General features: G+C 40.7%; 1 protein-coding gene across 4 annotated transcripts in view; it reads left to right on the top strand.

Annotated features, from left to right (window-relative positions):
* The window catches only part of nrg2a (neuregulin 2a), a 76,248-nt gene that overhangs the window by 20,405 nt on the left and 40,898 nt on the right, over positions 1 to 14,945 (top strand). For 2 of the 4 annotated variants that reach the window (XM_005735391.1, XM_013911456.1), the window contains exon 1: positions 5,867 to 6,060. The exons of the other annotated variants lie outside the window; for them this stretch is intronic. In XM_005735391.1, the coding sequence (XP_005735448.1) occupies positions 5,970 to 6,060 (91 nt within the window). In that variant the 5' untranslated portion in view covers positions 5,867 to 5,969. Of the gene's footprint in view, positions 1 to 5,866; positions 6,061 to 14,945 lie in introns of those variants that run through there. 4 annotated transcript variants of the gene reach the window in all.

Below are 14,945 nucleotides of genomic sequence, written 5' to 3'. Positions count from 1 at the left end.
GGGGTGCTGATAAGAAAACAACCTTCCCGTGTTTTCCCATGTGTACATTTACGTTTCGGTTTTAAACCATGTATGAAAACGTCATTGGTGGATTCACTTAAAAAAAAGTTCAGATATGTTTACACATGATTTATTTAAATTCGCAATGTAAATGTTTGTCAGTCATGGAAATTTGGGGGTATTGGTGTTATTATTGTGTGGTTATAGAAACAGATATAACAGGTGTACTATTAATAGCTCTATATGCATTTCATAATTCTATGTAAGATGGGGAATTTTTTTTTTTGTTGTTGTCAGTTTAAGAGCTAAAATGTGCGCAATGGAAAAACCCCACTATCTTGTGATTCAGATGTGGCAAATTAAAGGTCCGTTTTAGTAAACTACATGCAAGTGGTTTGTATTTACTACACTACGAGTGGAAAAAGGTCAATTTGAAATGCATCAGTGACCCACGTGCATCTTTTATTTACATGCGGATGCACCTGTGTGTTTGCATGCGTATGCGTACGAGCGTGTTTGAGGGGGTCTGTTTGTATTTGAGTGTGACAGTGTATACTTTGTCAGCCTGAGGACACTTAGATTGAGTGTGTGTTGTTCTCTCTGGCGAGAGTGCACATATGTGTTTGCGTGAAGACCTCGTTCTATGTGGGTGTGTGTTTGATAAACTGTGAGAGCATGTGGGAGACTGTTTGTCTATTCATCTGGGTGAGAGCAGGAGAGATAGAGCAGAATGAGGAGGTGGAAGAGCAGATCTGCTTCCAGCCTCTATCTTCAAGTCAATCTGCTCCGTCACACAAACCTCTTTATGTCTCCTTTGGCAGAAGGGAGGGAGACGGGCAGAGAGAAAGAGAGCGCGAGACAGACAAAGAGACTCAGAGAATAAATATGTTTAAATGGTGGATGAATACAAGAGGAGGAGAGAGGGAGAGAGATTCAATCAGGCAACCTTAAGAAGATAGAGCGGATTTTTTTGTTTAAGAGGATCAAAGTCATACTCAGCTACTCAGACAGCATCTGTCATTTAAAATGTTTGTTCTATTTTAATCTCAGCAATGAGCTATTCTTATCCAGCTGAAAAGATATGGCTAGCGAACGTGAAATTCAATGACTTTAATATTTATTTTCATCATCAGGGAGCAGAAAATTGTTTTACAGAGTTTGTCAGTTTAGCCCCACTGGAAGTCGAGAGGCAATTGACATCCTGTACAGCTTTCTGTACAGTTTCCTGCACACATTCAATGCACGCACAATTTTTGTCTCTCTCTTGCTCTCAAGCACACATAACCCCACACTTCATCACATTACCATGAGCAAGGCCAAAAAAAAAAGGAATCAGCTTTCAGTTGTGAAACAAAGGAAAAGCACACACAACAGTACATCTGTGTGAGTAGGTGTTTGTCTGCCTGCAGTACAGGCATTAAGAGCAAAACGTAACATAAATCAAAATCTGCTTAATGGTAGGTCTGACGCTAATGTATGGCTGCCATTCTCTCTCCTCTTCCGTTCTGGCAGCCGTCCAGATTAGGAAGACAGTCGGTTAGAGTTGGGAGGCACAGAGATCAAATCTGGTGGCAGGGTTGGACTGTTATTGCAGTATCATGCCCCACCGGCTGATGAGTTGCTGTGCTCGTCTCTTGTTCCTCTCAGCCGCAATCAAACCTGTCACAGTGTGAGTCAGCGTGGCCGTAAGTGGGGAAGATGCCTCTTGCCATTAAATCAATCAGTTATCAGACACACCAGTCACATTTTGTCCACTGTGGAGCCACATCTAAAGCTGTGAGAGGCGTTGGTGATGTCACGTGTCTGTCAGAGCGAGCTAGTGAAGGATGGAGACTGGTACAGAGCGGGAGAACTGAACAAACTGGGAGGCTAAAGAGCTGAAATCTCATTTTCTCAGTGGCCTTGAGAGTGGAGCATGCTCAGTGCTGATGTTTGTCATCTCTCCCTCTCTGAGATGCTACTGCAGTGCTTCCCAGCAGGCTTGGCACAGGCTTACTCATGGACATCTCTCTTATAGAGCGATACAGTGGCCAGGCTGCAGCTGCTCGGAAGATGCTTCCCTCTGCGTTTCTTTGTTTCGCGGTGTTGCTCCGTCCCCCCACGCCCTCTTATCTTACCTGTCTTTCAGTTCAGCCTCCCTCACTCTTCCTCCCATTGTATTTCTCGCACATTATCTCCTACTTTCTCACTAGCATCCTCTCTGCTTTCGCTCTCCCGGTCTCTCATCCTCTCTCCGCCCCTCCACATCCCTCTCTCACATACTCTAGTTGCTACCTTTAAGACTGCGGTTGCCATGGTGACAGCTATGTGCTGCAGAAACGTCAAAGAGCTGAATCCACACAGGATCACTTCCTTGTTTTAACACTTGTGTTCTTTGCTGTCGTTTCCCTCTGGTTTCTGGCAGCTCCCCTTAAATAACAGACGGACACGCTTGATTTGAATGCATCCAACCATTTTGCCATGCTGTAAATGAGGCAGCAGAAGCAACTTGTGGCTTCTTTTCTGTGATCCTGATCCCAGCTGTTGCTGAGCACACTCATTAGTAACACTCAGATTTGGAATCTCCGTTGACCTTGGCGCAGCTGACCTTGAGAAACCAGCCCCTTTCTGGGAACTCCAGATGTCACCGACATTGATTTGTGTCACGTCTCCACTCCACTCAGCAGCTCGCAAGGTGACATTAATCGATGGCGTCTCGACCTTCCTCGGCTGTTGCTGGCCACACGTTGTCCGCTTGTGCAGGCATTTGTAGCACATGCACATGAGCAAACAGCAGCTGTCAAATTCATGCAGACAAATCTGGGTTTGCTGCAAACTCTTTGGTTACTACCACACAGCATGTCTTTATTTCAGGCACAATGTGTTTTTTATTCCAGCAGCACAGCTCAGCGTGTGGTCAGCTGAGGAACAGATGCCTTGTTAAAAAGGTGAATGCAGCAGGTGGGGCTGTTTTCTGTCATCTGTTGAAAGGGACGTTAGTTTCACTCACAAATTCCCTCTTTCATGCTTTTTTTTTTTAACCCTGTCTTCCCTTCTCTTCCTCCATTACCACTTTACCTTGCTTTAAGTCCTGAGTATACACTTTGCTGGAAAAAAATAGCAGACAGATGTAAACAGTAAAACCTGATGGCTTTTTAAAGCCATTATGTCTAAAGAGATAAACTCTTGTGCTTATGAAAGGGCTTTTTTAAGGAGTATCAGAATGATGATGTGCAGGTATGTTGCTGTTAGGAGGCTGGAGCTCAGCTCCATCATGCAGGGAAGCTATCTTCCCTTTTCTGGGAGAAGCAATGAAGGGGTTAGGAGACAACCAGAGATGGGATCTATGAAGCATTTATGGGTAGGGCATATATCTATGGAGGATCTATGTATGAAGTTACAGAGGTTGGCTCCTTTTTTCTTTGATTTCTTAAAGTTTTGCCACTCCCACACTGGTCTATTGTGTCTCTCCACCTACAGACCCTAATCCAAGGACAGCCCACGGCTGCTGAAAAACAGCAGATGCTTTAGAGTAGTGTAGAAAAAAAGAAAAGAAAAAAGACGAGATCTACAGGTTCATGATCTACATGTTCATGATCTACATGTTCATGACCATATTTGAGTTTGGGTGTGTAAAATGTGAGTTTATTTCAGACTTCCATTGTACTCCACAAGGTCATGTACAAAACGCTAGACCTTGTTCAGAGCTTAGGTTCTTAAAAACCTAATTTCCTCACAGTGTGTTGTCTACTACAAGTCCGCCTCCCCTCACTTTCATGTGCATGCTCATGCAGTTCTTGCATATTTTATGTAACCGTCCCAATGGGAGACACTTGTGGCAGGCAGGCGATTGTAAAGCTCATTCGTTTGCATCCACAGATTTTAGCACGCGTTAAAAGAAATGTTTACAGAACCTAAAGGTACATGTTGCTGTTCAAGATCAACATCACACAAATGCCCCTATAGCTAAATACAGTACGCCCTCATAGGTGATGTCATCCTGTTTCATTTACATCTCGTGGCTCCGTTTGAATAGATTCTGAGATCTTAGAAGAGCATGATGAGCGATGCCCTGAGAGACTAATCTTCTCCCAAATCTGCATGAAGTCATCCTAAAAGGCACGCTTTTTTTTTTTTTGTTCCGACGTCACAAATACTCGCGCACATGACAGATGCATGAATCGCAATCCCATCCCACCCACACTCAAGCAGTACTTTGAGCAAGTCTCATCTTGTAGGATAGAGGCGGAGGAAGTGCGTTTTGAGACTGCGGGGCAGCGGGGGGGATAAAGGTGGTAAAGGGGCAGTTTTCTGTGATACTGCATCCCCTTAACAGTACACAGCTTCAACTGCTGATTTGTTATGTCACTGAGAACAAGAGAGGGAAAGCAGAAAGAGCCATTTGTTTTTGAACTAGAAAAATCTCCACCTTGAACCTTACTGGCATGTCAAACACTGGCCTTGAATCGACCCCTCCAGGTTCCTTGCCCACAGCTTATGCCACTGAGTGAGCTGACCTGTTAAGACATGACCCTTCGGCTGCCCCTTTCAATCCCTGCTGCCGCCGCCTACTCCCAAGCGGCGTCAGGAATCCTCTGAGGGCTTGACTGAGACAAACCCCGGGATGTTCTCACATGTGAATCATCTACAGATTTCTTTTTTAAAACATGAGTTTCATTGAGTCATTGTGCTCTTGTTTCGAAGGCACATTTTTCTTTTTTTCTTCTTTTTTTTACATAGTCACATCTTGAGCTATGTCAACTAAAGATAACAGATTAACTGATGTTGTAGTTATGTTCGCTTTAAATGCTGTTTCACACAAATATAAAGAGAAAAAATATCCTTTTTATATTAGAGTCAGGCAGGACGGTGATTACCTATTTAATATTTAAGTTTCTGCCACTTTTGGAGCCACACATGTACCTCTACTGACTTTCAACTTTCTCCATTTTCCTAAATTCCTCTAAATTATGAATCCCTAAATTCTTTGAATACACAGAATGCAACAGAGGCATGAAAAACTGAAATGCACATTCAACTTTCAGAGATAAGGAAATATCAGACATTTTATTTTGACGTTCTAGCATTTTTGTGGTGACGCACTTTGTGATATTTATCTTGAAAGGCGCTGTGCGAATAAAATGTTACTTTTACTGTAAAAGCTGGCATTCTAATACTTATTGCTGTGTGGACATTGATGACACCGGGCTAACAGCGGCAGTGAAAGGCAGAAAGACACCCGGAGACAAGCTCAAACTTGCCTGTAATACTTAGAGGTGCTAACAGACAGAGAGAGAAGAGGAAGGGGAGCAGACCGGCAGAGCCGATTTCTGTGTAGTTCTGCAAGAAGCAGTCTGTCGCCGATTGGGATCTGACATTTTGGCACCTCGCGCACACACCGCTCTCTTACACGCATCCACTGAATCTGTTTTCAACAAATGTTTAACAGATGTGAAGTGTTTTGGGACCCCAAACATCAACCTGGTAAGGGGCAAGTCTCCGCCTGAATTATGTGGCTGAGGTCAGCAGTGCAAAGTGGACAGCTTAACTTGTCTCACTTCACTTTCTGCACGCTTCATTACAAATGAGAGGATGCTGCTGGGACAGGAGAAACAGAGCCATGGAGCTTGAATGGGCTGACTTCAGATTTTCACGTGTACTCACTCGATTTCTCACTTTGTCCTCAGCTTTGGCTTCTGGGCCTGGAAGACGCTGTACTTATCTGATAGATCCAGTAAGACAACAGTTGATTGCCTTAAAGCAATGGGAAATGCTTTCTTTGCCTCCCCCACCTTTTTTCTTCCCTCCTCCTTCTACAGTATTGCCCCTTCCTGCTCCTCTCTCTCCCTCCTCTCTCCTCTTATTGGAGCCAGTTTATATAGGAGGAGAAACGCTCTAACAGGCTCAGAGTCTGGTGGTGCCCACTTACCACACGTTCCCAAAAAGGACTACCTGGTTTTTTTCCTAAGGATTTACTAACATCTGACAGCATGACAGAGAACGGAAAGAGGAAAGATAAAAAAGGGAGAAAGAGGGTGGGTAAGAAAGGACAAAAGGAGACAGAAGGTGATCCCACTAAAGGTAAAATTAAATGACAGATGATTTCTGTGTAACGTGTGTTCCGCTTTGTGTGTGTGTGTGTGAGACAGAGAGAGAGTGACAAAGAGAAAGATTTGGAGAACGGGAACAAGTGAGATTAAGTTTGCGTTCTGCAGCTTTATTACAAAAGTGTGGGAAAGTAAGTATTCCCTCGGCTTGTCAAAGCTTGCTGCTAGGTTGTCACATGGAAAAGACTTCTCAGGTGGTCAGCTTGAAAGAGAAACATCTGGTTTTGGCAGCACTTCGGGATTGCATGGAAGTCAAATGAAAGGACTTGTGTACAGAATAAGCTTTCAATTAATCCCTGCACCTCACACGACCAAAGTGTCGTTTTATTAAAAGGTCTCTGAAAACTGGTGACTGGCTACAACACGCTTGTGTTAGGTCACAGTTCTGTTCCTGTATCACAGTGCTTTATACTTTTAAAAGCAGTGCGTGTAGCTGTAAATCATGTTTCATTACACAGTCTTTAACGGGGTTAATAATTTAAGGGTTTAGCCGTGTTTTCAGTGCTCATCAGAATTTTAGTCCGTGGTGAGTCATTCAGTGTGAAAGTGTCTCCGTATTTTTGCTCGAAGCCACTTATGAAATTTGAATAAAATGGAAGCTGTTTGTCTTTCAGAGTCACTAAGGTGGCGACGTGCTTGCTCAGTAGAGGATCCTACAAGCTGCAGCATGTCACTGTAGGTTGACCTCAGGTCATGGGGAAGCACAATCCCTATTTTAGTGGCATCCAAAAACAAAACTTTGTTTTTTACTATAGCCACAATGTGTCATCTTCCGTTTGATCAGATACTCTATTTTAGGCTCGGTCTCTTCATCTTTATTGTCATTTTGATGCCACTGATCTCAGTTCTGTCAGCTTCCAACAGATAACCATCAAGACTAGTCGTATGATTTCCAAAAAAACCCCAACAACCCCAAAACAGTGTGTTTACACCACTTAATTCTTTAAATTGCACTCCTTTCATCCTAAATATGCTATCGTAGCTATTTTTTGTCCTATTTACTTTATATAATCGTTCTATTACACATGCAGATCTGATCATATAAATAATTCCCAGTCGTCATTCCAAGTGTGATTATGATCTATAAACATGTCAGGTAAACAGCTCCCCATACGAAAGTGGACTTGGAATACTTGCAGATTATCTGTGTGTGTGTGTAAGAGAATTTGCCGCACAGCTGCTGTGCACACAGAAAACAGCTGCATGTAATGTGTATCTTCTAGTTTATTTTTTCTGCTTGTCACAAAATGAATGGAAACAAACTGTGTTTGCCTGTTGTGGTATTTTGCACAAAGCATTTAATGTTACTGTAAATGTCTTTTTGTAGCTGTCACATGTTGATACATGTCTTATGTCCGTTTTGTATGAGTCCCCCAGAGCACAATCATTTGATCTTTGAATCATCATTTTCTTGGTAAAAACTTGATTCATTCATCACAGAGACGGGTAAATGGCTAACCTGTGTGAGGCGACGCGTTCACCTGTTTTAAAACTGAGCTTTCATAGTAGGTCAAATGAATGCATTCACATGGGTGACGATTACTGTATACATACTAAAGGTACTAGCACAACATCAGACGTGTTTTATGAGCCTTGGCTCCAAAATGAAAAACACACTCCTTTCTGTTGTACTTGGAGAGAATTAGCTTCTATAAATTTCCTCAGTCTGATCTGATTCCTTATGAAATTTTGCCAGCATTTAATAACCATTTTATTATCAGACCTATATGTTGTCATCTGTTCTACTTTATTTGTCTTTGTTTTGTTCAAAACAGAGTACAGTATACAGATATTCCAGCTTGCTAACTTACAGCGCACTTGCAGCATACTTGTAATGTAACGCTAAGACTGCCTTGTAGATTACCTATCTGCTGCCTATACACTCACTGGAATATGGTCACGTATTGCTGGATAACGGCTGGTCTTGGTGTGACTGTCCTCAATCAATCACAGACATTACAGGGTTAAAAAAATAAGACAGAATTCTCCCGGGTTCCTCAGCTTCCCTGAAAATGAAATTTTACATTTTATTTTAAGCATATCATCTCACAGTAGGTACTTGTCAGCTATAATTACTTTTTTCAGCAATTGGACTAGAAAATATTTCAGTGTTGATTTTAGGGAATACTCCTGCTACAGTGTTACATGATGACTTCCTTTCACATCTCTGCCTTTGAGGGCTACGTTTATTGTGTCTGTAAGTTGACACTCTTTGGAGAAAATTGCACAAGTTTTCTAATGAGGCAGGTCTAGGGTGGGAAAGGCAGAACTTCTACAGGTCCCGACAAAGACATTTCTGCTAAAGCGTTGGTCCTCGCTGGCAAGTAAGACACCAGAGCAAGGGGAAAACTGGAAAAGTATTTTATTTTTCACAGACTTCCTCCTACTTCTAATACCAAGACAGAACAAGGCATGCTCTTTTTTTTCTTTTTCTTTTTTTTGGCTTGCGTGCCTAGTGAGCGTGGTAATAATTAGTTATGGAAGTGAAGAGCTTATTCCTTCCTTTTGTGCCAAGTGTTTTTTGCCATGTGCTAACACCCACCACACCTTTAAATTGAAGAATTCCAGAGTTTACATCAAGTAATCTAATTTATGGCAACCAATAGTCAGAGGAGTTAATGGTGAAAGATCAGACAGCCTCAGCTTCTGATTCAGGTGTGATCTTGCTTCTTACAGCTCTTACTCAATATATTTATTTTAATGTGCTATTACAAGCTCCTGCTGGAAACAGGAAAAGGATTGAGAAAATAAGTAAGACGACATTGATTCTAGATGATAGAATACAATAAATCCTCAATAACTGTGCCTGTGTTTATGTTAGGTTCGCTGCCATTCTGCAAACGTCTTATGGAAAAGTTGTCTGAAAGAAAATACCTTAAAAATAACTTATGATAAAGTTTAAGTTTGTGGGATATCAGAACTGTCTTCCCATAAAAGTAGACCTCTGCATCCCATCTTTCTGTCCCTCTCTGTCTTTACAATGTTTGTTCACCTATCTCAGTAGCTGGGGTTAGGAGACCAGCAGCTGTAGTAATGGCTGTAGTCAAATCCCTACAGCCATTTGAAAGTGTATTACACATCTAGCAGAAACAGAGTATCATGGGCATCCTGCTGGAATCTCTTTCCAGCTGCTGCCCTTGTTTGATCTACCAACACACGAGAAGCTTTTCTTTCTTCTGTCTTGCTTTCATTTTATTGCTGTTTGGGTTTCGTCAGTTACCCCCCAGACCGTTTTCCCCCTTTTTAAAAAAAACAAAACAAAACGAAATTCCTCACCCTTTCAGGCAACGCTATAGATAGAGACTCAAGAACCAAAAATACCCAGGCTTGGTTTAAACCGTCGAATGGAGGGCCGGAAGTAGTCGAAAGCTTCGTGGAGCCATGTAGGGAGGTGTTGATGCGAGCATCCCTTTGGCATTCATTCCCATATCGATGTAAAAGTACTTCTTGGTAGAATAAACAAATGTCTTATTTAAATTTGTTATGCCATTTCATATTTAAATTACACAGAAGGCGGCTGCTTCTGGGAATCAAATACCAAGGAATTCTGATTTGTGTAAAGCATTTGCATGGCGCTTATCGTGGCACAGTTGGGGCATTGAACATAACAGTAACGACTATGGTTATATTAATGGAAACTTCCTGAACATAAATGTCACTTACAGCTAAATAAGCACAGGGTAAGGCCCTAACATGGAATTATAATTTTGTTTATTTATTTTTTTCAAATTTATATGCTAATAGTGTAGTGGTTTACACATGACAAGCGGAAGATTCCCAGGATCCCAGGAGGAAACACTATTGCCTTTGGGACTCTGTCAGGAAGGGCACCTGGGGTAAAACCTTTGCCAAGTCACACTTGCGTCACTACCCACTGTAGCTTTTGTGATGTTAGCTTACAAAAGAATGATAAATAAACTACTTTACTACTCTTTAATTAGCGGTAACTGAAATGTATAAAACCTCAGCAGTACAAAACAACTAAACAACAATTAATGCAATAATCAATAAAACATTAATGCAAAATGTCCCAGTGGCAGGTGGGTCACACATTGGCTTTAACATTTTGCGCATGACTAGGTAGCATTAGCAATTTCTGGCTCACAGCCTCTGTGGTTTGTTTTTTGAATACATTTTAACAACATACATCAGTTTTTTCTTATTAGATTAGGGATGCCCAATGGGATATCCTGGTTTTTAAGGTGGGCTGTGGCACTCTTAACCATTCAAGACCTGAACCATAATGAAGCGATGATCCTGGACCGTGCTATAGACATGATAGAAGAATTTTTAGTTTTTTATATACACATATATTTTAATGTTGCAAACAAAATTCTATAGTACTTGGACTCTGAAACAAACATGGTTTTGCAAGCACTGCACTGGCAAGCATGGAGGAAACATTGTGAAACATGGACTGGTAAAAGTTTACCTTTTGTGTGTTCAACAAACTGTAAATAGAAGCCAGTTCTGCTGCTTGTAAGCAAATCTAAATGGAAGAACCTCTTTTGGTCCCAAGTGAACCAGTGCGATAATCCAAAATACAGATGGGGTGAGATAAGACCTTTTGAATTCACAATTGCATCTTCAATGTTTAGTCTATTTTTGTGCCCTGCTTTGGAGTCTTGATGACTACTGACTGACTACTATATTTAACTCAAGTGCCAGCATTGAATTCATAGGAAAATTACTAGAAAGGAGAAGTGATTAAACCCAGGATTCATTTACTCAAAAGAGTTTTGAATTGCAGTCATTATCACTTCTGTCAAACGTTCATCATTCAGAACAGTAGTCACAATTAAAATCTGACATGCAGTGTTGGTAAGAGAGAGGTCACATATAAACAATGTCCCAGATAATTATTTGGTGAAAGTGCACTAGATGTGCTGGGAGGCTGTTGAAATGATCTTTTTGAACAGATGTTGAGTTACAGTGACTAGTGTGAGGTGCTTGAAGACCATTCCCACATGCAAAACCCATTTCTCTGGCTGTCTCACCATGTAATTTGTCTTTTGACAACGTGCAGTGAAGTGACATAACACCAGAGTAATCAGGGATACTTTGTCTAGAAAGGAAAACACAAAGGCATGCCTCAGATTCCTTGTCTAAGCTCCTGGAAGTAAAACAGAATCGTTCACTCAATAAGAGCACTGTATTGTTAATTCATCAAGTAACTTTGTTTCTGAACAACTCTCTGGGCTGAGGTTTCCAACTGTTACCCAAGACATGAGCCGTTGACACACCGGATAGGCTTCTATTCTCAAATTGGGTTTTTATAGTCCATATCTGCAGCTGCCCCTGTGCTTCAAATCGAGAAAATCAGGCTGCTGTTGAGGCGAGGGTTTATCATTACTCCCTGAAACTTTTTCCACTGCTGTAATGGAAAATGAGACAACTGCTTGTCCCCAAGAAATTATTTTATTTTCAAGGATAACGAGTCTTTATTATCCTGTTGGAAAACATTAATTGCACTTGGTAAAATGAACATGCTCTCTAAAAAAATGTATGTTGGGCTTTACTTTGTTGCACAGCCTGCACAATAATGTCCATTAAACTGTTGATTGAATAGTGCTTTTTTTCCATGAGCTACTACATCACAAAGTACATGGATTTTAAATCCTTCTTTGTGCTATTGTATACATGGTTTAAAGTTACCATTAAATGTATATCAAAGATTCCTTGCGTCTTCATTAGCACGGTATACTGGAGTACTCCCTCTCACACATCTGGCTTATTGTTTGATGAAAAGTGCAGCTCTGTTTTCCTGGAAGTTTTCCAGTCAAGGACGAAACTTGTTTAATTTGCTTGGCAAGGACAGACCTGTGTCCAGACAAAGCACTAAACATTCTATACGTTTCAGCCTCATTCCCGCTCCGCGCTATGACTGACAAGGCTGTCCCCAGGCAATGTGCTGGGTCTGGCAGAGTTGAGTGTGTAGGGAAATCATGCACAGTATTTTCATTTATGTAGAATTGGGACCCATGTAAATTCTGTAAGCTTTGTAAGTCACTAAATAGAAAAGTAGAGAATAATATCCTAATTAAATTGAAATAAAAGTCCTTGAGAGTGTCTGAGTAAGCTGCTTATTAAACATGACACATGTGTACTCTATTTTACTGTATTCAACAATGCAGTTACAGCACAGCTGATTCATTTTTGGTAATTTTCCATTAGCTCTGCAATGTGAAGAGTACCAGGAGCCTACATTGTGAAGTCTTATCTCCATTGAGTTTCCAGTCCTGTGTAATATATTAGATTTAATAAATAAATGCTTAATGAAGTACATCTGGAGCATCAGGAGTCTTGCACTCACTATATGGTCTTGCTGCAGGCTGTCGATAAACCAGCCCCACTAGCAGAGTTGATTTTGAATGGTAATATACAATATGTGAAGCCTATATAACGTTATGACTCTCTGCAAAGCCACATTTATGTCTTACTGCATAAATAAGGTTTTATTGTCCCAAACCACTGTCGCGCCAAGTGCTTCCTCAAAGGGGATCTTTGGGTTTTCTCTATAATACCGTAAGGTCTTTACTTTACAGTGTTAAGTGCCCTGAGATGACTGTGGTTGTGAGATGGAGTTATGTGAATATAACTGTACTGAACTGGATGAAATTGAACTGAACTGAACCGAATGTGTCAAGCAGTTGCAGCGCACAAATCCATATTGAGACCGTAAGCTCATTAAAGTTAGTACGTGCCACCTTACAGTGGCACATCTGCGACTCTCCACTGTGTAGGAGTCTTTTCCAGCAGGATGTTGTTCACAGATAAAAGTTCCTTGTTTTTCTCCAGTAATTTTAGTATCAAATGCCAGCTATTGAACTAAAAATACCAGCTTTTCCATTGATCTCTGTTGGTTGGGATCTATTTTAAATCTGACATTTTTCTCTCTTTGATCCCAGAAAAAAGCAGTGTGTGCAACACAAGCACAATTTTCTAATTATAGTATTCACTATTGTAGAGTAATCGTGGTTTTTACATTCTTTTGTGTTTAAAACTGGTTTCTGAGGCCTAACTCGAGCTATCTAACAATAACCTTCAGCAATTAAGATTACTTCACTAAATATCAGAAATGTTTTTGGCAAAACGTAACAACGGTTACTCAAAAAAGTAATTTATTATACACTGCTTGTTACTTTTCTCAAAAGCAGTTAAATTCAGTAAGTTAATTACTCACCAATTACTCAGTAATTTGTCAAACTACTTATTAGATTACTTTCACATTACTCTGTTAAATGAGTTGAAAAGCATAGTCTCATAATGACCAGGTAACTTATAAACCTGAGGATATAGTCCCACAGACCAACACACATCTCTATACTAATGAGGACCAACACAGGATCTTTCATTTTAGCATTTATATATGAACATGAAGTAAAGATATAGCTAGCCAAAAGAGACCTTAAAGCGGTTGCCACAGTGACTCTACTGTAGGAACATTTACAGGTAGAAATGGAGGCTACAATGCTCAAAATATGAGCAACAAGTTCAGGGTCTGGCTGCTGGGCTAGAGTCGGCATACACTCTTTGCTAGCTTTACATTAGCATGCTATCTGTGCAGATGCTTGCAAGTTGTGTTATGTAAGTATAATGCAGCTATTTCTGTCCTGGGGGCGGTTTTCAGTATTTCAGCATTCTTGTCCTTTCGTGCAAAAAAAATAAAAAAAATGTCCGTATCTTTACTCCTTAAAAGTTGTACACCTCCTGCAGGCAAACTGAATTTAGCTGATTGTATCAGGAGTGCAGGGGAAGAAAAGGGGACGTTTGTATTTGTTGTTGGGGGTTTTTAACTGCCAGGTGAACAGATAACTGAAAAACCTTTTGAAGTGCAAGTATAATAATTAATTATAAAGTAATAACTGTATAATAATTATTATTGTAAGTAATAATTATGTAATAATATAAATAGTGTAATTATAAATAATAATTATAATGCGTTAGTGTTCTTAGCAAAATTCTATTTACAAGAATGAATGATTTGTCTACATCATACTTTTGCTTCAGCTGAGGAATCATTTCATGTCCGTTACTGAGAGATCCATGACTGGGACCATGAGCACTGACCTCCGGCTCCTGTCAGGAGAATTAGCGCCAAGTGGCCCGGGAGATCGAGCACAGGTCTGTGTCAGGATGTAGAGTGGAGGACACACTGTCAGTTGTAGGACACACTGACAAGCTTGGCTGCAACAGAGTTCCTAAATGTCACTTCTGCTTGGCTTACATGGCACCGGAAAGTGCTTGCATTTTTGTTCCTGTGAATAATAGAGTATATTGAGGTAGGATCAGTAATAAGCAACAGTGACCTCTGCAGAACTGACAAGGAACAATACCTTCAAAAGTAGCGCACAAACCTGTGGTTATTGTTTAACAATGGTATACGTTTGGAATGCCACATTTTAAAATGTGAAAATGCTGTTATGTAGATATAATCAATCTACAGATATACCTGTAGCTGCATCAAAACCCACCACTGTCACCCGCTGCCCACTTAAACACACACAGAACATAAAAACTGCAGCATCATTAGAGTTTTTCTCTCTGTGCAGACATGTCGCTTAACCAGGTCAGTGAAGTGGGACAGTCTCTTTAAAAAAAAAGAGGACAACAAGTGATAATTTCGGTACACTGCTATTTCAGTGCTTAATTGAAGTCATTACCTGTGTGTACTTCATTTTGCTTGTCATGCTTTGTCTTCATTCAGCTGTCATCCTTTGATGCACCACAAATAGCTGCAATTTGTGGGACCACTCAACTCAGCAAATGCATGAAATTTTAAATGTTACACATGGAGCAGGGAATTTTGTGTGTGTGTGTGTGTGTGTGTGTGTGTGTGTGTGTGTGTGTGTGTGTGTG

This window comes from Pundamilia nyererei, unplaced genomic scaffold (genome assembly GCF_000239375.1).
Source record: "Pundamilia nyererei isolate P.nyererei 1_Seehausen unplaced genomic scaffold, PunNye1.0 scaffold00064, whole genome shotgun sequence".
Taxonomy (NCBI): Eukaryota; Metazoa; Chordata; class Actinopteri; order Cichliformes; family Cichlidae; genus Pundamilia; species Pundamilia nyererei.
The sequence above is the reverse complement of the archived record's forward strand: the minus strand, read 5'-3'. Positions and strand labels throughout refer to the sequence as shown.